The sequence below is a fragment of the Tamandua tetradactyla genome, chromosome 17 (assembly GCF_023851605.1).
Source record: "Tamandua tetradactyla isolate mTamTet1 chromosome 17, mTamTet1.pri, whole genome shotgun sequence".
NCBI lineage: Eukaryota > Metazoa > Chordata > Mammalia > Pilosa > Myrmecophagidae > Tamandua > Tamandua tetradactyla.
In genome coordinates, this window is record NC_135343.1 from 47,142,182 (window position 1) to 47,168,735 (window position 26,554).

The 26,554-nt window shown below is 38.8% G+C and overlaps 1 protein-coding gene across 8 annotated transcripts in view; it reads left to right on the forward strand.

Moving 5' to 3' along the window:
• ALMS1 (ALMS1 centrosome and basal body associated protein) overlaps positions 1-26,554 on the forward strand; it is a 308,517-nt gene that overhangs the window by 101,723 nt on the left and 180,240 nt on the right. For all 8 annotated transcript variants that reach the window (XR_013164375.1, XR_013164376.1, XM_077134572.1 and 5 more), the window contains 2 exons: positions 4,954-11,445; positions 13,309-13,442. Coding sequence is in view for 6 of the 8 variants with exons in the window: in XM_077134572.1 (XP_076990687.1) it covers positions 4,954-11,445; positions 13,309-13,442 (6,626 nt within the window). In the remaining 2 variants the exon portion in view is untranslated. The remainder of the gene's footprint in view (positions 1-4,953; positions 11,446-13,308; positions 13,443-26,554) is intronic.

The window sequence follows — 26,554 nt, forward strand, 5'->3', positions numbered from 1 at the left end:
TCCTTTATGTGTCATAGAAGAGCGTTTGTGATGTGGCCCCTGCCTCACACTTGCCTCTTTGATGATATTAAACTACTTTCATTTCTTCATTGTGCTAGACCATAGTGTATTCTTTTTATAGATTCTGTTTTCTCTGCTTGGAACTTTTCTTTCCCCAACCCTCTGTGCCCCATCTTTGCTCAACTCCTGCTATTCATATTTTCATTCTCAGCTTGGATGTCTTCCTCCTGGAAAGCTTTCACCACTCACCATGGCTTCTTAAAATTGGTTCAGGTTCTCTTTATATGTGTTCCCATAGCACCCTGTGGACACCTCCCTAATAACTGCATTCAAAACATAGTATTGTGATTGTTTACTTAACTCTCTTGTTCCTACTAGGCTATAAGGCTATTAGACCTAGACTATAGTCCTACTAGATTGTAAGGTCATGGTCTCTTACTAGACTATAAGCTCTTAACAGAGTTGGGTCTTTGTTAATATTACATTTGTATCTAGCCATAAAACATGCTTAAAAAATATCAGTTGAATGACTTCACAAATAGATTGTTGGACATTAAATAAATTAACATATCTGGGTAGATTCAGTGGGAGGGATGGAATAAGAAGGTAGACTGGACATTTGGGGCTCAATTTTGAAGAAAGTGCATCAAATGAAAATGATAGTCATATCTGGTTGAATTACTGTGTCAGTTATTGTGGAGACTTGTGAAATTTATTTCTTGTCACTATTTGAAAGCTTACATTTATTAATAGGAGGCCATCTCTGTGACTTGCTTGACATTTATGTCTTTCTTTAGGTTGTTTGCTGGGCATTGGAGTATGTTTTCCCTGCTTCCATATGTAACTGATTTCATTATTATTTGTATTCTTGCCATAATTTGCATTTAAAACCCAGTCTGTGGTTTAGCTTCACTACCTTAGGCAGTTATTTGTTAGGTATCTCTGCCTTGTATATGCAGGCTACTGAGTCAGTATAATTGAGAACTTCAGTTTGTGGGCAGGACATTAAGAGAGTTCTCTTAAAGATGAGGAACCTGGAAGCAATGTCCAAAATTCCATCTACCTACTGTTCCAGAGGGAGCTTCTGTGAGTAGAGGTACAGAGCATTTAAGGGGCACTTTTTATTTGCAAGGTTTTTTACATACATTATCTCATTTATTCCTCCCCACTAATCTTTGAGGGTTATATGATGAGGGTTGTTATATTAGGAAATAGAGAATTTTGGATTTTTTTTTTTTTTTTTTTTGAGAATTTTGGATTTGAACCTGTGTCTGAGTGCAGAGTTGATGAATTTTCCACAATACCAGTGGTTCTTTAGCTTTTTGAAAGCACTGCCCACTTAGGAATGCAGAAAGTCAGTAGCTCATATCTATTCCACTTTCTCTTTGAAAAACAATTTAGTGAGAACAACAGAAAAAAAAATATTGAGAAGAATAAAATGTATAGTTTGTAGTTTGAGCTTACATATTTTAAATTTAGGTTTGAAATATGTAATATTATATTATGAAAGAGTGCCCTATAAACTTTTTTTTTTTTTAACATGGGCAGGCACTGGGAATCAAACCCAGGTCTCTGGCATAGCAGGCAAGAACTCGGCCTGCTGAGCCACTGTGACCTGCCCCCTATAAATTTTTAAAAGAGCAATTTTACTCTGTTTAACTTCATATTGTGTTGCACATTATTTAAATGGTATTCACTTAGAAGTGAATACCATTAGAAGGGCAACATTAATGAAGTATCATTATACAGGCACTTTGGGGGTTATATTCCATCTGCTTTGTCGATAAAGGTATCAGTTCATATGTAAACTATAATATATATGTGTTTTATAGTATATATGAGAGAATTTAGGTTTAAAATAATGTTGGTGCAAACATCTATCAATCTACAGAATAATTAAATACATTACCCAAACAAAATTATGATACCTATCTAATTATCAACAATTAATTATTAGGAAATTGGAGAAACAAAGTTACAGTAATTCATTAGCAAGAAGAACAGGGAAAATAACACCAACTTAAAATATCACATTTTTAAAACTTAAGAAATTTTAATCTACTTGCTGTGTACACACAATGGGTGCTTTTAGGACTGCCAGTCGGAGTTCTTAATGGTCATTGAAATAGAGTCCCTAAAGTCTAGAAATAGGCAATTTTATTTTTGTATGCTAATATTAATAACCCATAATAATTCACTTAGAATGGTTCCTAGTAAGAAACTATTAGTCATGTGTAATTGAAAGTCTGGAATATTATCTCAGTTTATCTATGAAAAATAAAGAACTTGCTGCTTCTGCTTATTAATTTAAAATCAGGTTATAGCCTATTAGAGTTTAGATTATATACTTTGGGAAATAAACCTGTGCTATTGTTGTCTCCTAAGAAAGTCCACTGTCTGTATTGGTAAGTATGGGGTTCCTATGGGGAAGAGTTCTTCAGCAAATCCTAATCAGATTGTTAGTCTTATGTTTTCTCTAAGCAGCACACACTTCTCACCAAAATACAATTTTGGTATATTACTGTATAGTCTTTTTCTGGGTAGCTCTCATCTTGTCTGTTGTCAAAACTTTTCTCTTCAACCCCACCCCCAACTCTGAAAATGGATCTCCAAAGATTCAGCAGGTATGCAGTAATACAGTACTACTCATGTTCACTGTATTTATTCCTCTCTCCCAGAGGTCATGAGAGGAAGTACTTTAAAACTATACCATCAATCATTATGTAGCCCTTATTAATACAGACATTCTAAAAATGATGATTAATAGATTGGTGATCACCACTGTTTCTAACTGTATGTTCTTAGGTTTACATGGAACTGTCAAACCTATTTCTTTTCCAACAATCCAATGCCCCCCACCCCCAGCTCTTAACCCATAGTTGTTATTCTAGTTTCCTTTATTAGTCTTTTCCTTCCCCTTTCCTTCCAAGACGGTCTTGTTATCTTGTTTAAACCTCTGGTTCATTCAAAGATCTGGGCCAAATGTCTTAGCTCTTTGGCCATTTATTCCATTTATTCTCTTCATAGTATCACTAGTAATTTGTAATTGTCAAAGCAGTGTAAAAACTTTGAAAAATTAGGAATCATTTGGGAAAACAAGATTTTGTTTTATTACACTGTAGTTTAACTTCATGAGTCTGTTCTGTTTTTTCACGTATGTTCCATAACCCGTATGCCTTCTCAAGTTACATGTGGGCTACATTCTTCCCTTCCATTTTAGTTTCCTTCTAAGAGGTAATACTTGATACTTTTATTTCTTTACCTTAACAAATCACTTGTCAACACATCTGGTTCTGTATTCATTATTCTATATTCGAAGCTTACTTAACTAAGCTAAGCCTTACTTAGAAAGGTTGTCAGTTGAAGTAGAAAAAATTAAAAATTGGGGGTTAGAATTAAAGGGTTCAAGTTGCAATTTTGGCACTTACTCTGTAACTCTTGAAAAATTATGTATCTTTGCTACTCAATGTGGTCTGAGGACCAATAACGTTGGACATTACTTGTGAGCTAGTTACAAATGCAGAATTGCAGGTCCTACTCCAGACTACTGAATCAGAATCTGAAAGGTAACAAGATCTCCACACTGAGAAGCACTGTCGTATAATCATCTTTGAACTTGTTTCCTTATGTATAAAGTATAGATAATAGATGTTGCATCTTACGCCATCTGACATACCATGTCTGCTCCCCCTGCTAGAATGTAAGCACTATGAGGCTGAGATTTTCCTCTGTTAATTTGTTTCTGTGTCTCCTATATCTAGAACAGTGCCTGGAATATAGTTAAACACTCAATATCTCTTGAATGAACAAGTAAATTAATGTATTAGCTGTCAAATTATGTAATTTATTTACATAATTTATTTTCTTTTGCCAACTAAAACTATTTTCACTTTGAACTAATGTATTAGTGCAAATATAGAACATGTCCCTTATTACAGAAAGATCTATTGGATAGCGGTACTTAGACTTTTTCCATTCCCCTCCATCTTGAATTTGGTTTATGTACTGCCAGAAATAAATCTTTCTACAATACTGTTCTGATTAAAACCATCAACAGATCTCTGTTCCATATAAAATTAAGTTCAAAGTCTTTTGCTGTTTCATGTATCTATATTATACAGGGTGTGTTAGGTGATTCAATTGTACTTGGGCCCTGTATGTTCTTATGCATCCTGCTTGACAGCAAGACTGCAAGACTTATGCTCTTACACATCTTGTAAGACTGCAGGACTCTGATGGTTCTTTTTCCCAGACCATTTATCATGGTTATGTATGTTGCTGGAGAGATAAGGTACCATCTCCTAAAAAGAGTAGACTTATTTACTGCCTGTTAGAAAAGTAGTGGATTCCCCAAGTTCCATGTTCCTCAACTGCTGTGCAAACCTATTGCAACATAGCATCCATCTGGTCCATATTAGCATTACCTTATGGGACTTGGGAGCAAGGGGAAATTATGAAAATATGCTGCTGATCCTGTTGCTTGCTTTGCATTTGATAATAAACTTTTTTGAATCTCATATCTCTGCAAGCATTCATGTAACAATAGCTGGCTGATTTATTAGCTACTTAGTAGGGTAAAATTAAATCCTGGACATGATAACATTTTTCCATGCCATCAAAAATTCTTTTAAAATATAAATTTTAAGATCCACATAATATTTCATCATACTGATGATTATTACTGTTATTTTTAAGTTATTACTCTGTTGAATATTTGATTATTTCCACATTAGTTTGCTATTACAAATGGCTTTGTAATTAATATCTTTCTTTGCCTGTAAGTATTTGTCACCTTTGATTTCTTATGATTCATTAGTAGGAGGATAAAGGACAAATAGAGGAAATGCTGAATTTTTTTTGCATGCAGAGACAGGATTTTTCTAATAATAATGTAGTATTAAAATGTGTACATATATATATATATATAAAATACACAATACTCTTTTGCTTTAGGAAATACTTCTAAAGGAGGAACAGCTGAAATTACTCAATCTAACTTGAAAACAGGCACCACTGCCAATTCAGAAGACTCAGACTTTGGATCTGATATATCCTTGCCTACTGAAGCTTTGCCTCAGTTGACTGTAAGGTCTCCTCAAAAGAAGACTACTGGTCAACACATTGATGATTTCCTCCAACAGCCATTGCTACACAGTCATCTAAATGAAGACACTCTAAAAGCTTCAACTGTTCCTGAAACATATGGGCAGAAAACTGGGATATCAGCAGTAGTATTTCCTAGTTCCTATGGACTTAGAGAAAAGCTAGGTAAAAGTACATTCTGCCAACAGGGGTTACTGAGCAGTCACTCAGCTGAAGAGAATCTGAAAATTTCACATGTTCCTGGACCAGCTGACCAAATGACAAGGACACCAACAGTACCCTCTAGTTCCTTCTCACATAGAGAGGAACCCAGTCTTTTTTACCAACAGGAGTTGCCAGACAGTCATCTAACTGAAGAGGCTTTAAAAGTTTCAGCTCTTCCTGGACCAGCTGACCAGAAGTTTGGGACACCAACGGTAATTCCTGTTTCCTCCTCACAAAGAGAGAAGCCCAATATTTTCTACCAACAGGAGTTGCCAGGCAGTCATTTGACTGAAGACCCTCTGAAAAGTTCAGCAGTCTCGGCTGAGCAGAAGACTAGGACACCAACAATACCCTCTAGTTCCTACTCACATAGAGAGAAGCCCAATATATTCTACCAGCAGGAGTTGCCTGAGAGTCATCTGCCTGAAGTAACTTTGAAAAATTCAGCTCTTTCTGGGCCTTCTGATCAGGAGACTGGGATACCAACAATACCCTTTAGTTCCAATTCACATAAAGAGAAGCCCAATATATTCTACCAACAGGAATTGCCAGACAGTCATTTCACTGAAGTTGCTTTGAAAAATTCAGCTGTTTCTGGACCTGCTAACCAGAAGACTGAGATGCCAACAAGGCCTCCTTGTTCTTGCTCAGAAAGAGAGAAGCCAAGTGTTAGTCTCAGTCAACAGGTGTTGTCAGATAGTCATCCAGCTGAAGAGGATCTGAAAGTTTCACCTGTTCCTGGAGAAACTGATCAGAACTCTGGGGTACCAACAATACCCTGTAGTTCCTGCTTTCTTAGAGAGATGCCAGCTATTCTGTACCAGCAACTTTTGCCTGACATTAATCTACCTGAGGTTGGTCTAACAAATTCAGCTGTTCCTGAATCAGCTGACCAGAAGACTGGGATGCCAACAGTACCTTATGATTCCTACACACAGAGAGAGAAGCCCACTATTCTCTACCACCAGGTGTTGCCAGGCAATCATCTAACTGAAGTAGCTGTGAAAAGTTCATCTGTTTCTGGGCCAGCTAATCACGAGACTGGGACACCAACAGTACCTTCTGGTTCCTATAAACACATAGAGAAGCCCACTATTCTCTACCAGCAGGTGTTGCCAGATAGTCATCTAACTGAACAGGATCTGAAAGTTTCATCTGTTCCTGGTCCAACTGATCAGAATACTGGGACACATAGAGAGATGTCTGCTATTCTTCCCCAGCAGCACTTTCCTGACAATCATCTGTCTGAGCTTAATCTGAAAACATCACCTGTTTCTGAACCAGCTGACCAGAAGACTGAGCTACCAACAGTACCTTATGGTTCCAACTCATTTAGAGAGAAGCCAATTATACTCTACCATCAGGTGTTGCCTGATAGTCATCTAACTGGAAAGGATCTGAAAGTTTCACCTGTTCCTGGACAAACTGATCAGAAGACAGGGACACCTAGGGAGATGCCCACTATTCTCCACCAACAACTTTTGCCTGACATTCATCTATCTGAGGTTGGTCCGAAAAGTTCAGCTGTTCTTGGATCAGCTGACCAGGAGACTGGGATGCCAATAGTATTTCTTGCTTCCTACTCACAAAGAGAAAAGCCCATTGTTCTCTACCACCAGGTGTTGCCAGACAATCATCTCAGTGAAGTAGCTGTGAAAATTTCAGCTGTGTCTGGGCCAGCTGATCAGATGACTGAGGTACGAACAGTGCCTTCAGGCTCCTATGCACACAGAGCGGAGCCCACTATTTTCTATCAACAGGTGTTGCCAGATAGTCATCTAACTGAACAGGATCTGAAAGTTTCACCTGTTCGTGGTCCAACTGATCCGATGACTGGGACATATAGAGAGATACCCACTGTTCTCTACCCACAGGTTTTGCTTGACAGTCATCTCTCTGAAACCTCTCTGAAAAGTTTAGCTGTTCCTGGATCTGCTGATCAGAAGTCTGGGACATCAAGAGGACCTCCTGATTCTTGCTCATTTCAAGAGAAGCCTACTGTTCTCTACCAACTGCTGTTGCCAGATAGTCATGTAGCTGAAGTAGCTCTGAAAAGTTCTGTTGTTTCTTGGCCATCTGATCAGAAGACTGGGATGTCAACAGTACCTGCTGATCTCTACACACACACAGAGATGCCCACTGTTATCAGCCAACATGGGTTGTCAGATAGTCATCTAGATGAAGATGATATAAAAATTTCTCCTGCCACAGGACCATCTGATCAGAAGATAAGGATATCAACAGAACCTCCTAGTTCCTACTCACATGGAGAGAAGCCCAGGATTTTCTACCAACAAGAGTTGTCAGACATTCATCTAACTGAAGAGGTTGTGAAAAGTTCTACCTTTACTGGATTAGCTGACCAGAAGACTGAGACACCAACAATATCTCCTGGTTCATACTCACAAAAAGAGAAACCCAGTCTTTTCTACCAAGAGGTATTGCCTGTCAATCAAATATCTGAAGTAGCTCTAAAAAGTTTAGATGTTTCTATATCTGTTGAACAGAAGACTGGGACACCAAATGTATTTCCTGGGTCCTACACACCTGGAGATATTCCCATTATTCTCCACCAACAGGCACTGCCAGTCAGTCATCTAACTGAAGAAACTCTGAAAAGTTCTACTTTTCCTGGACTAGCTGACCAGAAAACTGAGATATCAACAATGCCTCCTGGTTCCTACTCTGATAGAGAGAAGCCCATTCTTCTCTACCAACAGGTAATTCCAGAAGATCATCTAATCGAAGAGGCCCTGAAAGTTTCAGCTGCTCCTGGACAGTCAGACCAGAAGACTGGAATGCCAATAATACAGAGAGATCTAGCTAAAGAGGAACTAAAAGTTTTCGATGTTCCTGGACCAGTTGAACAGAAAACTCATATGCCAGCAGTACCACCTGCTCCCTATGCACTTAGAGAGAAATCCACAATTTTCTACAAACAACTGTCACCAGACAGTTATATAAGTGAAATAATTTTGAAAAGTTCAGCTCTTCCTGAACTGTCTGACCCGATGACTGGGATGCCAGCTGTACTTCCTGGTTCCTATTCACATAAAGAGAAGCTTGATATTTTCTACCAACAGGAGTTATCAGATATTCATCCAACTGAAGTAATTTTGAAAAATTCAACTACTCCTGTACCCACTGACCAGAAGACTGAGATACCAACACTACATCTTAATTCTTGTTCACTTAGACAGAAACCCATTATTCACCAACAGGTATTGCCAGATGGTCATCTACCTGTAGTACCTCTGAAAAGTTTAACTTTTCCTGGACCTGCTGAACAGAAGCCTGGGATACCAATATTACCTCCTGATTCCTCCTACCAGAGAGAGATGCCCAGTATTCTCTACCAGCAGGTATTGTCAGATGGTCATCTAACTGATGAGTCTCTGAAAGTTCCAGCTGTTCCTGAACCTGATGACCAGAGGAGTGCGATACCATCAGTACCTCCCAGTTCTTACCCGCATAGAGAGAAGCCTAATATTTTCTACCAACAGGTGTTGACAGATAATCCTCTTACTGAAGAGGCTCTGGAGGTTTTGTCTGTGTCTGGACTAGCTGAGCAGAAGACTGGAAAACCAATAGTACCCTCTAGTTCTTACTCACATGAAGAGAAGCTTGATATTCTCTACCAACAGACATTGCCAGATAGTCATCTAACTGAAGTAGCTCTGGAAAGTTCAACGGTTCCTGGATCAGCTGACCAGGAATCCTCCAGTTCCTACTCACATAGAGATAAGCCCAGTACCCTCCACCAACAGGCATTGCCAGACAGTCATCTAACTGAAGACTCTCTGAAAGTTCTAGCTATTCCTGAATCAGTTGATGAAAAGTCTGGGATACAGACAGTATCCTCTAGTTCCTCCTCATATAGAGAGAAGCCCAGTATACTCCACCAACAGGCATTACCAGATAGTCATCTAACTGAAGAATCTCTGAAAGTTCCAGCTGTTCCAGGATCAGCTGACCAAAAGACTGGGATACCATCAGTACCCCTTGGTTTCTACTCATATTCAGAAAAACCCAGTGTTTTTTCCCAGCAGGCGTTTGTTGATGGTCATCTAACGGAGGAAGCTCTGAAGGTTTCAGCTGTTCCTGGACCAACTGACCAGAAGATTGGGACACCAACTGTATCATCTAGTTCCTCTTCACATAGAGAGAAGCCCAATGTTTTCTACCAAAATCGGTTACCAGATGGTTATTTTACTGATGAGGATCTGAAAGTTTCAGTTCTTTCTGTACTAGCTGATGAGAATACTGGGATACCAACAGTACCTCCTGGTGCCTCCTCCTGTAGAGAGAAGACCAGTGTTCTTTACCCACAGGAGTTTCCACACAGTCATATAACTGAAGCAGTTCTGAAAGATCCAGCTGTTCCTGGACCAGCTGACCAGAAGCCTGGGATACAAACAGTACCACCTAGTGCCTACTCACATAGTGATAAGCCTGTTATTCTCCACCAACAGGAATTGCCAAACAATCTTATAACTGAAGAGGCCCTGAAGATTTCAACTGTTCCTGGACTACCTAACCAGAATACTGGGTTATTAATAGGTCCCTCCAATTCCAACTCACATAAAGAGAAATTCGAGATTTCAACTGTGATTGCACCTGATGATCAGAAAACTGGGTTGCCAACAACTCCCCCTCGTTCCTGTTTACATAGAGAAAAGGCTAAGGTTTCATTTTTGATTGGACCAGATGAACATAAGAGTCCATTACTGACCGTTTTCTCTAGTTCCAGTTCTGAAAGAGAGAAGCGTAGTGTTTGCTTTCAACAGAAGTTACCAGATAGAAAACAAAATGAAGATATTCTGAAGGTTTCAGCTGCCCCTGAAACTGATGGAAATACTGAAATACCAGTATCTCTCTCTAGTTCCTCTTCACACAGAGAGAAATCTAATATTTTGTACCCACGGGAATTGCCAAGTAGACATCTAAATGAAGATGTACTGAAGGTTTCAGCACATCTTGGACCAGCTGAACAAAAAACTGTGTTACCAAAGGCCCTTCCTAGTTCTTCACGTAGAGAGAATCCTAATATTTTCTGTCAACCTGATGTCCCAGATAGACATGTAACTGAAGATGCCCAGAAGGTCTCTAGTGTACTTGGACAAGCTGATCAAATTACTGTGTTACCAACCATTTCTTCTGGTACTCACTCACATAGTGAGAAATACAAAGTTCGTTCAGAACGTGTCCAAAGGTTACAAAATATTTTGGATTCCTCTGAGTCCAGTATTACCTCAAACAGTAGACCTTTAAATTCTCAAGCTGATGGTAGAGTTGCTATAAATAAGCCAGTATTGTTAGGTTTTGGAGATTTGTGCTCTGAGGAACCCCGGAATATGGACAGTAGTTCCAAAACTCTTAAAGAGATTCGGACACTATTAATGGAGGCCGAAAATATAGCACTGAAACGATGCAATGTTCCTGCCCCCCTTGTCCCTTTCAGAGATGTCCGTGATATTTCATACATACAGTCTAAGAAGGTGGTTTGCTTCAAAGAACCCTCCATAACTGACTCTAATGGTGATAAGCTTCAGAAACATCCATTCTTAGAGGAAAGCCCAAGTAACAGATGCATACAGAAGGATATTAACACAGAGACAAATGTGAAATGTCAGAGAGACATTGAAAATTGGGAGTTTATTAGTTCAACTACAGTGAGAAGTCCTCTACAGGAAGCAGAAAGGAAAGCCGGAGCAGCGTTAGAAGAAACCCTTAAGCATTATGAAGCAGCTAAATATGTAATGAGGTCTGAACCTGAAGGGTGTAGTGGAACCATTGGGAATAAAATTGTTTTCCCTATGATGACTATCATAAAAAGTGATTCAAGTAGTGATACAAGTGATGGAAATGTTTCCTGCTCATGGGACAGTAATTTTCCAGAGTCTTTGGGGTCAGTTTCTGATGTTCTTCTAAACTTCTTTCCGGATGCTTCACCTAATACAAGTATGACAGATAGCAGAGAGGAAGAAGGTATATCAGAGAGTGATGATGGTGGCAGTAGTAGTATAGATTCACTTGCTGCTCATGTGAAAAACCTCCTGCAGTGTGAATCCTCATTGAACCATGCTAAACAGATACTCAGAGATGCAGAGGAAGAAGAATGTCGAGTACGAGCACATGGTAAGAGCTGATGTTTTGTAACAAAGGCAGATTCAAGCTTATAAACATAATTTAATATTTTTTTTAGTGATAGGGGTTTGGAGCACTAATGATTACATTCTACCAGCAATCCTGAAAAGGCCCATTTAACCAGTAATGTGGCTAGGTTTTTAATATTAACAGCATTAGTTTGAGTTTAGGGTCATAGCAGAAGTAAGTTCTCGTGTCTGAGGAAAAGTGAAGAGGTAATTTGATTTTGAAGCTTCTCAGGTTTTCCTGTTTCCCTAGGATTCTCATTATGATATCCTTATTTGGGGTGTAGATAAAGCCCCTAATTTGCTCTGTCCTCTTAATTGCTTTGTGTCCTAAAACTGCTTATATTGTCTCTTAATTCTAATAAAATTTAACACTAATCCCAGATAGACATTGGGGGAAAGAAAATGGACAAAGGTATTTTGAGTTTTATTAAAACTTGAATTAGAGATTTTAATTAGAATACTTAAAGTGATGAAACTGTGAGATATTGATTGTATACTTTGGATGGAATATATCTCAAAATCTGCAAAAGAAAAAATAGATAGGGAAAGAAAAAAAATAGAATACTTTTATCCCATTGATTTGTCTGAGTAGAATTCCATAATAAAGAAATCAAAAGCTTCAAGACAGTTAGGGAATATATACTTTTTGGCAATGTAAAAGCAATCCAGTCCTACCTGGGAATCTTCCCTTGATGGTAAGGGCCATAAACCCACACATTTTGCCTGTTAACTTTTAATATCACCTCTCATGGAAGTGGCCATGATTGTAGGCGGAGCTCAAAGGGGGTGGGAGTGGGGACAAAGGAACTCTCTTGATTTGAATGAAAATTAAAATTTAAAAAAGATTAAATATCACATTTAAAGTAGCCTCTTGGAGAAATATCTGTAGAGTATGGTTTCAGAAAACTCTGACTTTCAGGAAAATAATCTTTTCAACCATTTCTAATAATTTGTCACACAAGTGAGAGTACAGCCTTTTTGCTAGGCTTTGTGGTAGGCGTTTTTGTAGTTTGCTAGCTGCCGGAATGCAATATACCAGAAACGGAATGGCTTTTAAATAAGGGAATTTAATAAGTTGCTAGTTTACAGTTCTAAGACCAAGAAAATGTCCCAATTAAACAAGTGCATAGAAATGTCCAATCAGAGGCATCCAGGGAAAGATACCTTGGCTCAAGAAGGCCGATGAAGTTGAGGGTTTCTCTCTCAAGTAAGAAGGCACATGGCAAACATAGAATTTCTTTCTCATCTGGAAAGGCACATGGTGAACACGGTCAGGGTTCCTCTCTCATCTGGAAGGGCACATGGTGAACACAGCATCATCTACTAGCTTCTCCTGGCTTCCTGTTTCATGAAGCTCCCCGGGAGACATTTTCCTTCTTCATCTCCAAAGGTCTCTGGCTGGTTGATTCTGCTTCTCGTGGCTATGTCACTCTGTTCTGCTCTCTGAATTGCTCCCATTCTCCAAAATGTTTTCTCTTTTATAGGACTTCAGAAACTAATCAAGACCCACCCAAATGGGTGGAGACACGTCCCTACCTAATCCAGTTTAGCAACCACTCTTGATCACTCAAGATCACATCAAGATGTGACACCCTGAGTCACATCTCCAAGGAGATGATCTAATTACAATTTCAAACATACAGTACTGAATAGGGATTAGAAGCAACGGTTGGCTTTACAAAATAGGATTAGGATTAAAACATGGTTTTTCTAGGGTACGTACATCCTTTCAAACCAGCACAACATTGTATAGGATAGATTTATGAACTTCTATGTTTTTAAAATCATTAATAAGTTATCACTTTTACATCATCCTATCTCAAGTGTTTTTATGCTTCCTCTCCAGCCTGGAATCTGAAGTTTAATTTGGCTCATGATTGTGGATACTCCATTTCAGCATTAAATGACGATGACAGGAGAAAAGTAGAAGAGATCAAGGCAAAGTTGTTTGGTCATGGGCGAACAACAAACTTATCCAAGGTATGATGTTAGCTGTGGGTTTTTCATGTATGTCCTTTATCCTGTTGAGAAAGTTTCTTTCTATTCCTATTTTTTTAAGTGTTTTTATCAAGAAAGAATGCTAGATTTTGTCATATGCCTTTCTTCATCAATTGAGATGATCATGTTTTTTTTCCCCCTTCAATTTGTTAATGTGGAATATTATATTAAATGATTTTTTCATGTTGAACCTCCATTACATATCTGAGATCAAACCTATTTGATCATGGTATATGATTTTTTTTAAGGTGCAGTTGGATTTGATTTGCACATGTTTTCATAATTTTTACATCTATATTTGTTATATATAACAATATATATATAACAATATATATATACACAGAGAGATTGGTCTGTAATTTTCCTTGTAGTATCTTTGTCTGGCTTTGGTATTAGGGTGATGTTGGCGTCATAGAATGAGTTAGATAGTGTTCCCTCCTCTTCAATTTTTGGAAGAGGTTGAGCAGGATTGGTATTAATTATTCTTGAAATGATTGGTAGATTTCACCTTTGAAGCCATCTGGTTCTGAGCTTTTCTTTGTTGGGATGTTTTTGATGACTGATACAATCTCTTGTGATTTTTTGTTGAGATCTTCTGTTTGACTGAGAAGAGGCACAAAAAATCTTCTCAATATGGGAAATATTGTATATTTGGGTGGCATTTACATGGCTGTATCTATACAAAAACTTTAGATTTGCGGTGGGCCACAGTGGCTCAGTAGGCAAAGTTCTCTCCTGCCATGCTGGAGACCTGGGTTGGATTCCCGGTGCCTGCCCATGCAAACAAATAAACAAACCAAACAGAAAAAAACTTCAGATTTGTATACTTATTATGCATATATTATGTTTATGTCAATTTAAAAAGACATAAAATAAGAGAAATAAGTTGAATGTACAGAAAAATAACTCTAATTTTACTTAAGATAGCCATTTCAAATTGCAAGAATAAAATGTATCAAGGAATAAATCTCTCACACAATATGTAAGATCTTTATTGGGGAATAGTAAAACTTGTATTGAAAAACATAAAAGGCCTAAATAAATGGAGAGACATTTTATGTATTAATAGGAAAATTAAATCATAAAGCTGTTAGCCCTCTCCAGCTTAACTTATGAGTTCAAGGAAACTCCAGTCAGAATCCTAATAAGTGTGTGTGTATTTTTTCTTTTTTTAAACAGAATCTGATAACCCCAAAATGTGTATTAAATATTAAAGAGTCTAAACAACTATGTTAGTTGTTACAGATCTTGGGAAATGTGAAAGCAAAATGTAAAAACTATTTTTAAGCTATATTTATTTAAAGGATGTAATGTTGATTCAGGTTTAAATAAGTTGATGAATGAAATTGTTTACCTCCCAAAAGATTCTCAGATACATGGGAAACTAGTATGTGACAGAGGTAACATAAAAAAATTATGGACTGTTGAATAAATGGTGGGATAATAGTCATATGGAAAAGAATAAAATTAGATCCCTATCTTATACCATACATGGTAATCCTAGACAGATGAAATACCTAAATGTGAAAGGTATTTTATCTTAGATTTTAGAAGTAATGTCAAAATAATTTCCTAAGCAAAACTCTGAAAGCAAATTGAAGGGGAATATTTATCTTTTTTTTTCAAAGCGAGAAAGAGTTTATTAGTAGTAGTAGGAGGAAAGCAGATGGCCTAGTGGCTCAAAATTTATCTCCCTGAACTGCAGTAATTTGGATAGTTTTATTAGAAAAAAGATGAGCAGGGTTGAGGATAGTGAGCACCGTGGCACCAAATGATATAATTAGAGTTTATATGATTATTGAGCATGTGCAGATCGATTACATGCTTAGTCACAGAATATGTGAAAGAAAACAGCAGAATGAGGTATAGGTGACTTGTAGATTAAAGTCTAAGCTACTAGCATGTCCAGCGGGCCTACTTTGGTTAGATCCAGTCTCAGTCATCAAGTTAACTTTAGATTTGGGGTCAGTTAGTTCTGGCTGACCCAAGACCCTTCATTAAAAAACTCTAGAGGCTATCTTTATTGATTACAAGACTCTAAAGTAGAAAAACTGGATAACTATACAAATGAAAATTAGTTACAAGCTTTTTTATAATCATGGGGCAGAAGATAAGGGCCATAGAATAATTATCAGTGATCAAGGCAGCTGGATTACAATTGGGAAATTTCAGGGATTTCCCTCTGTCTACTCCAATATATCAAAAACAAAAAGGATTATCTGTATAATGATTCAGTAATCAAAATCATCCCTTAAATACTGATTTCTCAGTTACAGTTCCTCCCTCTCATTTGATAATTACCTCTTAATCTTGAGGGATATCTGGGTGATGACAATCTAATTGCTTCAAGGCTGGAAAGAGGCACTGTTATTAAGGGACAAAGGGATAAAACTTGTTGTTGTTTTTGAAGAGTCCAGTATCTCTGGATTTCAGAATTTCTCTGGCATTGGAACAATTTGGAGGTTTCAAGTTTCTGAAGAATGAACTCAATAAGTAAAATTTTGTATGGCACAGGTTATCTTTTTCAGGGTTTCCAGGAACACTGTTGTTTGGGGTTTGCCATTTTGTGGCAGTTTGTAATATCTGGCTGAATGAACCTTGTGTAAGAATAACCTCCAGAATGACCCTCTTAATTCGATTTGAAATCTCTTAGCCATTGAAACTCTATTTCTTTACCCCCTTTTGGCCAACTAATCCATGATGCCAGGGCTGGGCTCATCTTTTGAACTTATGTCTCATGATGCCAGGGCCAGTTACATCATGCAATACCAGGCCAGTTATATCCCAAGATACCAGGGCCAGTTATGTTCCGCAATGCCAGGGCCACTTATGTTTCCTGCTGTCAGTACCAGGCACCCCTGGAAATTATGTCCCACATAGGGGGGAAACTCAGAGTTTGGCTTAGAGAGAGAACACAGTTGAGCAATAGCACAGATTTTCTGAAGATGGCTCTTACGCACTAATCCTAAGTAGATTCAGTTAAGTTTTATAAGGGCAAGCCTCAAAATTGAGGCCTTGGCTTATTAAATTGGGAGCCCCTCTTGCTTGAGAAAATGTCAGGAATGCCCCAGGCAGAGAAGCTAAATAGTTCTATTTTTCCCAGTCCCTCAGAGGATTTTGCAAATACTTTTCATTTTCTTTCCAAAAACTCTGAAATACATCATTGCGTAACATTAACTTGTACAGAACATTAAGATTTTGTTCCTTATTCTAGGTTCTATAACAAGTAAAGCTGAATTAGGGTATTTAAATGAACTGACCAGATAGATTAGATAATGTTCTACAGAAAATTTAAATTTTGGGCAAAATAAACATTTTTCTTTTTGTCTCACTCAAAAGTTAAAGCATTAAATACAGTATTTTCTTTACCTTATTTATTGATCTACGTTAGTTTTAACTACATCAGTTTCATCACATCTTTAATCAGAGTTTGATCTCTTTCAATTGTTTTTTTTTTTTTTTAGCAATTGCTATATGGATTTATACTGACTCTCAGAATTGGAGAACTAAATCTGAGTCTCATCTGTCACACAGATACTTCAAGTTCCAAGGAACTACTAGGTTATATAAAGAGCAAAACATGAATTTAAAGATAATAGTTAAAGCTTACAATCTGAGCTTTAATTTCTATAATCAATTTTAAATGAGGCTACTTTCAGAAATAAAATATTGGACAGTTGTTTTATATTAAAAAACCATAGCAGAGGTTTTGTTCTCTTTCACTTTTACACATTTACCAGTGTTATGTTAATTAACAGATAAAATATAATATATATATTTGTCCTGCCTTTCTTTTAAAGTTTTTTCTTGTTACATATGGAGCTCTGACCTACAGCTGACCTGTATTAGAGCAAAGCAACACAACCAACAATTTGGTTGTTGCTATGATCTGTTGCCTTTTTAGAATAGCTAAAACCATAACTGATAACACTATACCGTTGGTTAACATCATGCAGATTGGTATCAGCATATAACATGGACAGTGAGAACATTGTCAAATTTTTAAGAATTTTATACAATCTCTAAATATATGAATAATATTTTACCTATACAAATTTAACCAGCAACAGGATAGAAAATCCCTTTTAACCACTATAATACTTCCCAAACACTTCCTGTGCAATAAGTTAAACTATTTCAGCACCTTACTTACACAATGTGAAAGAACAGATTATTTGTAATAGTTTTCCCTTAACAGTGAGAGACTTGTCTTCTGAAATAAAGGAGGAGAAGGCCAAGGATATTAACAAAGATAATATTCTGATACAAGATCTTTGTTTTGTAGACAGAGTACTCAGATGATTAAGAAAAACTTTTTTAAAAAAGTCACCTTCAATATGGTAATATTACTTATAGACCCACTAGAGAACCACTTTCACTTCTATCTATTCCCTTACATTTGAGTCCAAGATCATTAGCTAACCATTTACCCATCTCTAGCTTCTACGTATTTCTCAATTCCCTATATTCTGTATTATAAGCCTCTGATTTTACCTTTACCATGGTCATGAAAGTGGAGTCATACAGTATCTAACCTTTTGTGTCTGGCTTATTTCACTCAGTGTTGTCCTCCAGGCTCATCCATCTTGTCATGTGCTTCAGGACATCATTTGTCTTACTGTTTTGCATAATACTCCATTGATTTATATACCATATTTTGTTAATCCACTCATCTGTTGATGGGCATTTGGATTTTTCCATCATTTGGTGATTGTGAATAAATGCTGCTATGAACATTGGTGTATAAATGTTGGTTTATGTCACTGCTTTCAGCTCTTTTTGGTATATACCAGGTAGTGCTATTGCTGAGTCACAGAGCAACTCGCTATTTAGTTTCCTAAGGAACCGCCAAACTGCCTTCCATAGTGGCTGTACCATTATACATTCCCACCAGCAGTGCATAAGTGTCCCTATTTCTCCAGATCCTCTCCAACATTTATAGTTTCCTATTCGTTTAATAGCAGCCATTTCTATAGGTTTGAGGTGGTATCTCATTGTAGTCTTAATCTACATTTTCCTTATAGCTAATGAGAATGAGCACCTCTTCTTGTGTTTTTAGTTGTTTTTTTTTTTTTTACAAGGGCAAGTACGGGGAATCAAACCCGGGTCCTCTGGCATGGCAGGCAAGCATTCTTGCCTGCTGAGCCACCATGGCCTGCCCTCTTCCTGTGTTTTTAAACCATCTGTATTTACTCTTCAGGAAAATGCCTATTCATATCTTTAGCCCATTTTACAATTGGCTTGTTTTGTAAAGAAGGATTTTATAAAGCTTGACAGTAGCTAATTTTTCTTGAAAATGCCTATTCATATCTTTAGCCCATTTTACAATTGGCTTGTTTTGTAAAGAAGGATTTTATAAAGCTTGACAGTAGCTAATTTTTCTTGCTTAATTTAGCTATTTACATATATTTTAGCTTCTGAATGATAGAAATATCCAGCAAAAGCATTTGTGTCATTTTATATTCACTGCTTTGCATTTGGTATGAGTTAAGAATTGTAAAGAAAAGGGTTACGGGCCCCATCAGGCTAAGAAAAACAACCCGGAACTTCCCAGGGGCGGTTATCTGCTGCCTTGGTTATGCAAGGTTATCTGCTGCCTTGGTTATGCAAGGTTGTAACTGCCGGAGGAAGTTTATCTGAGAATGCAACTGAGAAGGTTGAGTAAGGGAGTTTTGCACAACGAGACAGCTGCTTCTTGCATGAAGCAGCTCCCATGACTCATGCGTGAAAAATGTTTGTTATCTGCTTCTTGCAAAATGTTTGTTATCTGCTTCTTGCAAAACGTTTATTATCTGCTTCTTGCAAAACGTTTATCTGCTTCTTGCAAAACGTTTGTTATCTGCTTCTTGCAAAATGTTTGTTATCTGCTTCTTGCAAAATGTTTGTTATCTGCTTCTTGCATGAAGCAGCACCTGTAACCCATGCTCGACCCTCACCCCCCTCCTCCTACCCCTTAAAAGCTTCCCCAAACCCAGGCTCGGGGCTCTCTGTTCCTGCATGTTCAGTTAGACCCACGCATGTGTGGTAAATAAACCCCTTGCGTGTTGCATGAGAGAACGTCTCTTGGAGTCCTCCTTTGCGTGGCAAAACTCTCGAATTCTTACATTTGGAGGTCCCACCAAGATCAGCTCTTCATAAGGGGAGGCTCCAACAGCTCTTTCTCTCGGGGTAAGTGAGGCCTTTTTGTCTGAGGTGCGATCGCTTAGTCTGTCAGACTGGCAGTGACTGTCGGAGAGTTGCATGAGCACTCCCCGACCGCAACCGGCAGACGTGTCCAGGGGTTGCAGGTCACTCTCCCGAGGGACGCCTTGGGATTGGGGGACCTCCGGGGACGCCTGGAGGCTTCCTACAGGGCCGACTCTGATTCTGTTTCCCTTCTGACGGGGGGAAACTCGATCACAGTCATCAGGCCAGTCTGAGCTGTGTCTCTGAAACTGTATAAATGTGGTGTGCCGGCTCTGTGTGTGTCTGTCTGTATTTGTGTGTTAGGAATTGTTTTTGTTTTACCAAAGATGGGTCAGGGAACGTCGACTCCACTTTCTCTGACCTTAAGACACTGGTCTGAGGTCAGGGAAAGAGGTCAGAATCTATCTCTTATTGTAAAAAAGGCAAATGGCAGACCTTCTGCTCGGCCAGGTGGCCCTCTTTTAACGTGAGATAGCCTCGGGAAGGAGCTTTTCATCTACCCTTGATTTGGGCCGTCAAGTCGGTCATCTTCCGCCCTGACCCGTATGGCCACCCGGACCAGCAGCCCTACATCATGGTTTGGCAGGACCTGTGTGAAAACCCACCTCCATGGGTAAAGCCGTTTCTTACTCCTCTCGGTCAACATGACTCTCCCTCTGTACTCCCAATCAAGGTGCTGGGGCCTTCTCAAGCTCCGAAACTCTATCCTTCCTTACCTCCTGCAGTCCTACCGGAATCCCAATCGGATCTACTCCTCTTCGATGCAGGTCCTTCTTCCCCTCCTCCCTACCCTTCAGCTCCGGTACAGGACCCCCCCTTCTCTTAGCTCACCTTCTCCCTCCTCTAGTTCTCTCTCTCCGCCCTCTTCCATTCCCTCTCCGCAGGTTCACCAACAGACGATCCCAGATGAACCAGGACTGGCACATAGTACACAAAGCAGGCGAACACAAAGCCCATCTGATGTGGCGGTCACTCTCCCCCTCAGACCGTACGGGCCTCCAGTGGATGATAGACACGGGGGAGAAATGCCCACTCTACAATACTGGCCCTTTTCCTCCTCTGACTTATATAACTGGAAAAATAATAACCCTCCTTTTTCCGAGGCTCCCACTAGGCTGACTGGATTGGTGGAGTCCCTTATATTCTCTCACCAGCCCACTTGGGATGATTGTCAACAACTCCTGGGAACTCTCTTCACCACGGAAGAGCGAGATCGGATCCTCCTGGAAGCCAGGAAGCAAGTTCCCGGACAAGATGGGAGACCCACCCAACTCCAGCATGTCATCGACGATCGGTTCCCGCTGTGCTGCCCTAATTGGGACCCGAACACCTCTAAAGGTAGGGAGCATCTGTCCATCTATCGCCAGACTCTAGTAGCGGGTCTCCGAGCAGCCGCACACCGGCCCACCAATTTGGCCAAGGTAAAAGAAATTATTCAGGGAGCGGATGAATCGCCCTGAGTCTTTTTAAAAAAAAAAAAAAAAAAATTAATGGAACCATACCGTAGGTGTGCTCCCTTTGACCCTCAATCAGAGGATCAAAGAGCCTCAGTGGCTATGGCCTTTATCGGCCAATCAGCTCCAGACATTAGACGCAAGCTGCAGCGCTTAGATGGGTTGCAGGACCTAGCCTTGCGAGATTTAGTCAAAAAAGCTAAAAAAGTGTTTTATAAGAGAGAAACAGAGGAGGAAAAAGAACAAAGGAGAGAAAGAGAGAGAGAGAAAAAAAAAGTTAATAAAAGAAAAAAGAATAATACAGCTAATTAAGGATCAAATTAATTCTGCCCTAAGCAGGCCCATTCAAGTGCATTATCACCGGCTTCATCTCGCTAACCAAGGTATGAAACCAAAATATCTGACTGCTACCCACCCTCTCGGGTAAGAATCCCCACTCCTACGGGAGCAGGAAACAACTCGAAAATATGCTTCTAGCTTATGCTATGATTGGTACCGCTGGGTGCAAGGCAAAGCACTGCAAAGGAGGGCCAAAACAATTAAAGGCCATTTTCGAGCTCCTTGAGAAGTATGCCTCATCTTGCATAGAGGTTCACTCTGCAAAAATTCCTCTCCCCAGAAAAACAGAGTCACAAACAACCTGGGGGATGAGGCCTCTACTTCCCCCAGCAAAGGTTAATGCCAAAAGAATGCTGGATCAGCATTCTTCCTCCATCCTTTTAAAAAAACAAAGGGAGGAAATGTTGGGGACAATTAAAATAGCATGTATAAAATCCACCCTCAGCGATGCCGGAAACATGCAACATGGCCGCCAGGGCTGAAACAAAGAACTAGCCATTGTCCACTGTACTAGCCACCAAAGAGGCTCATACCCAGTAACCATGGGTAATAGGCGAGCAGATAAAGAAGCAAAAGTGGCAGCATTAAGGGACCCTATAAACTTGGTCCTAATAACCAAAGAAAACCAGCAACCCCCTGAGACACTATCTGAGGTTACACCCCAAGGAGAGTCGGAAGCCCTAGCTTACATACAGCAGGTCCACCAGCTCACTCACCTGGGGACAGGGAAACTACAGCAGCTCCTGCAAGACCAGAGGGAATTGTACCCTCTGACAGCCTCAAAAAAAAAAAAAAAAAGAAAGAACTGGCAGATCGCGTAGCCAGAGAATATCAGGCGTGTCAAATTATAAATGTCTTCCCCACCAAAGCTCCTAATGGAAAAAGACTAAGGGGAACTCGACCTGGGCAGTTCTGGGAAGTCGACTTTACTGAAATCAAACCTGCAAAATATGAACTTAAATACTTACTAGTTTTTATAGACACCTTTTCAGGATAAGTTGAAGCCTACCCAACTAAGAGAGAAACGGCCCAGGTCATAGTCAAAAAAAATTATGGAAAAAATTTTTTCCCCGGTTCGGTCTACCAAAAATAATAGGATCAGATAACGGACCCGCATTTGTAGCCCAGATAAATCAGGGTGTGGCCAGGATATTGGGGATTAATTGGAAATTGCATTGCGCCTACAAACCCCAAAGCTCAGGACAGGTAGAAAAAATAAACAGGACAATTAAAAAGACCCTAGCCAAATTAGCTATAGAGACTGGCTTGAAGGATTGGACCATGCTCCTGCCTTATGCCCTGTTCAGGGCCAGGAATACCCCCTCTGCTCTCATGTATAATCTAACCCCGGTGTTGGCTGTTAATGTATTTAATATTTTGCTTGTCTCCCCATGGTTAAAATAAGTCTGAAAAATAGCATCATAATCTCTTGGCTATTTATACTTTTTAAAACTTTCCTGTGTTGTAAATATTATATACTTTTGATGATCCCAACTATGTAACCTATATGCTCTATAAGGTGATTATTTATATATAGCAACATAGCCCAGTGATATTATATAGTTTCCCAATGGAAAAGTTATTGAATAATCTTTGCATTAGTTTAACACTACTTATTACTGCTTTTAATACTGTATTACGTGCCAGTAGTTTCCCAATCACATAGCAATCAACAAACCAGTCAATTACAGGCCACGATAAATCAAGAAAAATCTGTCACGACCCTTCAGAACTCTCTAACCTCCCTTTCAGAAGTAGTTCTACAAAATAGGCGAGGACTTGACTTACTTTTCCTTAAAGAGGGGGGACTATGTGCAGCTTTAAAAGAACAGTGCTGTTTCTATGCAGATCACTCTGGTGTTGTTAAAAAGTCCATGACAGAATTCAGAGAGCGCCTTCGTGAAAGACAAAAAGAACGAGCGGCGCAACAGGGGTGGTTTGAATCTTGGTTTACTAAGTCCCCCTGGTTGGCAACGCTATTATCTGCTCTCGCTGGGCCTTTAATTGTGTTACTTTTAATAATAACTATAGGACCATATATTCTAAATAGAATTATACAGTTTTTACAAAGGCAGATTGGAAATGTCAAATTAATGCTCATCAGACAACAGTACTCAGTATTAAATAAACCAGAAAATCTCTAAGATTAGAGATATGTACAAAAAGGAGTGGGGAATGTAAAGAAGGATTTTATAATGCTTAACAGTAGCTAATTTTTCTTGCTTAATTTAGCTATTTACATATATTTTAGCTTCTGAATGATAGAAATATCCAGCAAAAGCATTTGTGTCATTTTATATTCACTGCTATGCATTTGGTGTGAGTTAAGAATTGTAAAGAAAAGAGTTATGGGCCCCATCAGGCTAAGAAAAACAACCCGGAACTTCCTAGGGGCGGTTATCTGCTGCCTTGGTTATGCAAGGTTATCTGCTGCCTTGGTTATGCAAGGTTGTAACTGCCGGAGGAAGTTTATCTGAGAATGCAACTGAGAAGGTTGAGTAAGGGAGTTTTGCACAACGAGACAGCTGCTTCTTGCATGAAGCAGCTCCCATGACTCATGCGCGAAAAATGTTTGTTATCTGCTTCTTGCAAAATGTTTATCTGCTTCTTGCAAAATGTTATCTGCTTCTTGCAAAACGTTTGTTATCTGCTTCTTGCAAAACGTTTGTTATCTGCTTCTTGCAAAATGTTTATCTGCTTTTTTTTTTATTAATTAACGGAAAAAAAGAAATTAACCCAACATTTAGAAATCATAGCATTCTACATATGCAATCAGTAATTCTTAACATCATCACATAGATGCATGATCATCGTTTCTTAGTACATTTGCATCAGTTTAGAAGAACTAGCAACACAACCGAAAAAGATATAGAATGTTAATATAGAGAAAAAAATAAAAGTAATAATAGTAAAAACAAAACAAAACAAACACCTGTAGCTCGGATGCAGCTTCATTCAGTGTTTTAACATGATTACTTTACAATTAGGTATTATTGTGCTGTCCATTTTTGAGTTTTTGTATCTAGTCCTGTTGCACAGTCTGTATCCCATCAGCTCCAATTACCCATTATCTTACCCTGTTTCTAACTCTTGCTGGACTCTGTTACCAATGACATGTTCCAAGTTTATTCTCGAATGTCGATTCACATCATTGGGACCATACAGTATTTGTCCTTCAGTTTTTGGCTAGACTCACTCAGCATAATGTTCTCTAGGTCCATCCATGTTATTACATGCTTCATAGGTTTATCCTGTCTTAATGCTGCATAATATTCCATCGTATGTATATACCACAGTTTGTTTAGCCACTCGTCTGTTGATGGACATCTCGGCTGTTTCCATCTCTTTGCAATTGTAAATAACGCTGTTATAAACATTGGTGTGCAAATGTCCGTTTGAGTTTTTGCCCTTAATTCCTTTGAGTAGATTCCCAGCAATGGTATTGCTGGGTCATATGGCAATTCTATATTCAGCTTTTTGAGGAACCGCCAAACTGCCTCCCACAGTGGTTGCACCATTTGACATTCCCACCAACAGTGGATAAGTGTGCCTCTTTCTCCGCATCCTCTCCAGCACTTGTCATTTTCTGTTTTGTTGATAATGGCCATTCTGGTGGGTGTGAGATGATATCTCATTGTGGTTTTGATTTGCATTTCTCTAATGGCCAGGGACATTGAGCATCTCTTCATGTGCCTTTTGGCCATTTGTATTTCCTCTTCTGAGAGGTGTCTATTCAAGTCTTTTTCCCATTTTGTAATTGGGTTGGCTGTCTTTTTGTTGTTGAGTTGAACAATCTCTTTATAAATTCTGGATACTAGACCTTTATCTGATATGTTGTTTCCAAATATTGTCTCCCATTGTGTAGGCTGTCTTTCTACTTTCTTGATGAAGTTCTTTGATGCACAAAAGTGTTTAATTTTGAGGAGCTCCCATTTATTTATTTCCTTCTTCAGTGCTCTTGCTTTAGGTTTAAGGTCCATAAAACCGCCTCCAATTGTAAGTTTCATAAGATATCTCCCAACATTTTCCTCTAACTGTTTTATGGTCTTAGACCTAATGTTTAGATTTTTGATCCATTTTGAGTTAACTTTTGTATAGGGTGTGAGATATGGGTCTTCTTTCATTCTTTTGCATATGGATATCCAGTTCTCTAGGCACCATTTATTGAAGAGAGTGTTCTGTCCCAGGTGAGTTGGCTTGACTGCCTTATCAAAGATCAAATGTCCATAGATGAGCGGGTCTATATCTGAGCACTCTATTCGATTCCATTGGTCGATATATCTATCTTTATGCCAATACCATGCTGTTTTGCCCACTGTGGTTTCATAGTATGCCTTAAAGTCAGGCAGCGCGAGACCTCCAGCTTCATTTTTTTTCCTCAAGATGCTTTTAGCAATTCGGGGCACCCTGCCCTTCCAGATAAATTTGCTTATTGGTTTTTCTATTTCTGAAAAATATGTTGTTGGGATTTTGATTGGTATTGCATTGAATCTGTAAATCAATTTAGGTAGAAGTAACATCTTAACTATATTTAGTCTTCCAATCCATGAACACGGAATGCCCTTCCATCTGTTTAGGTCTTCTGTTATTTAACAGTTTTTTGTAGTTTTCTTTATATAGGTTTTTTGTCTTTTTAGTTAAATTTATTCCTAGGTATTTTATTTTTTAGTTGCAATTGTAAATGGGATTCGTTTCTTGATTTCCCCCTCAGCTTGTTCATTACTAGTGTATCGAAATTCTACAGATTTTTGAATGTTGGTCTTGTAACCTGATACTTTGCTGTACTCATTTATTAGCTCTAGTAGTTTTGTTGTGGATTTTTCCGGGTTTTTGACGTATAGTATCATATCGTCTGCAAACAGTGATAGTTTTACTTCTTCCTTTCCAATTTTGATGCCTTGTATTTCTTTTTCTTGTCTAATTGCTCTGGCTAGAACCTCCAACACAATGTTGAATAATAGTGGTGATAGTGGACATCCTTGTCTTGTTCCTGATCTTAGGGGGAAAGTTTTCAATTTTTCCCCATTGAGGATGATATTAGCTGTGGGTTTTTCATATTTTCCCTCTACGATTTTAAGGAAGTTCCCTTGTATTCCTATCTTTTGAAGTGTTTTC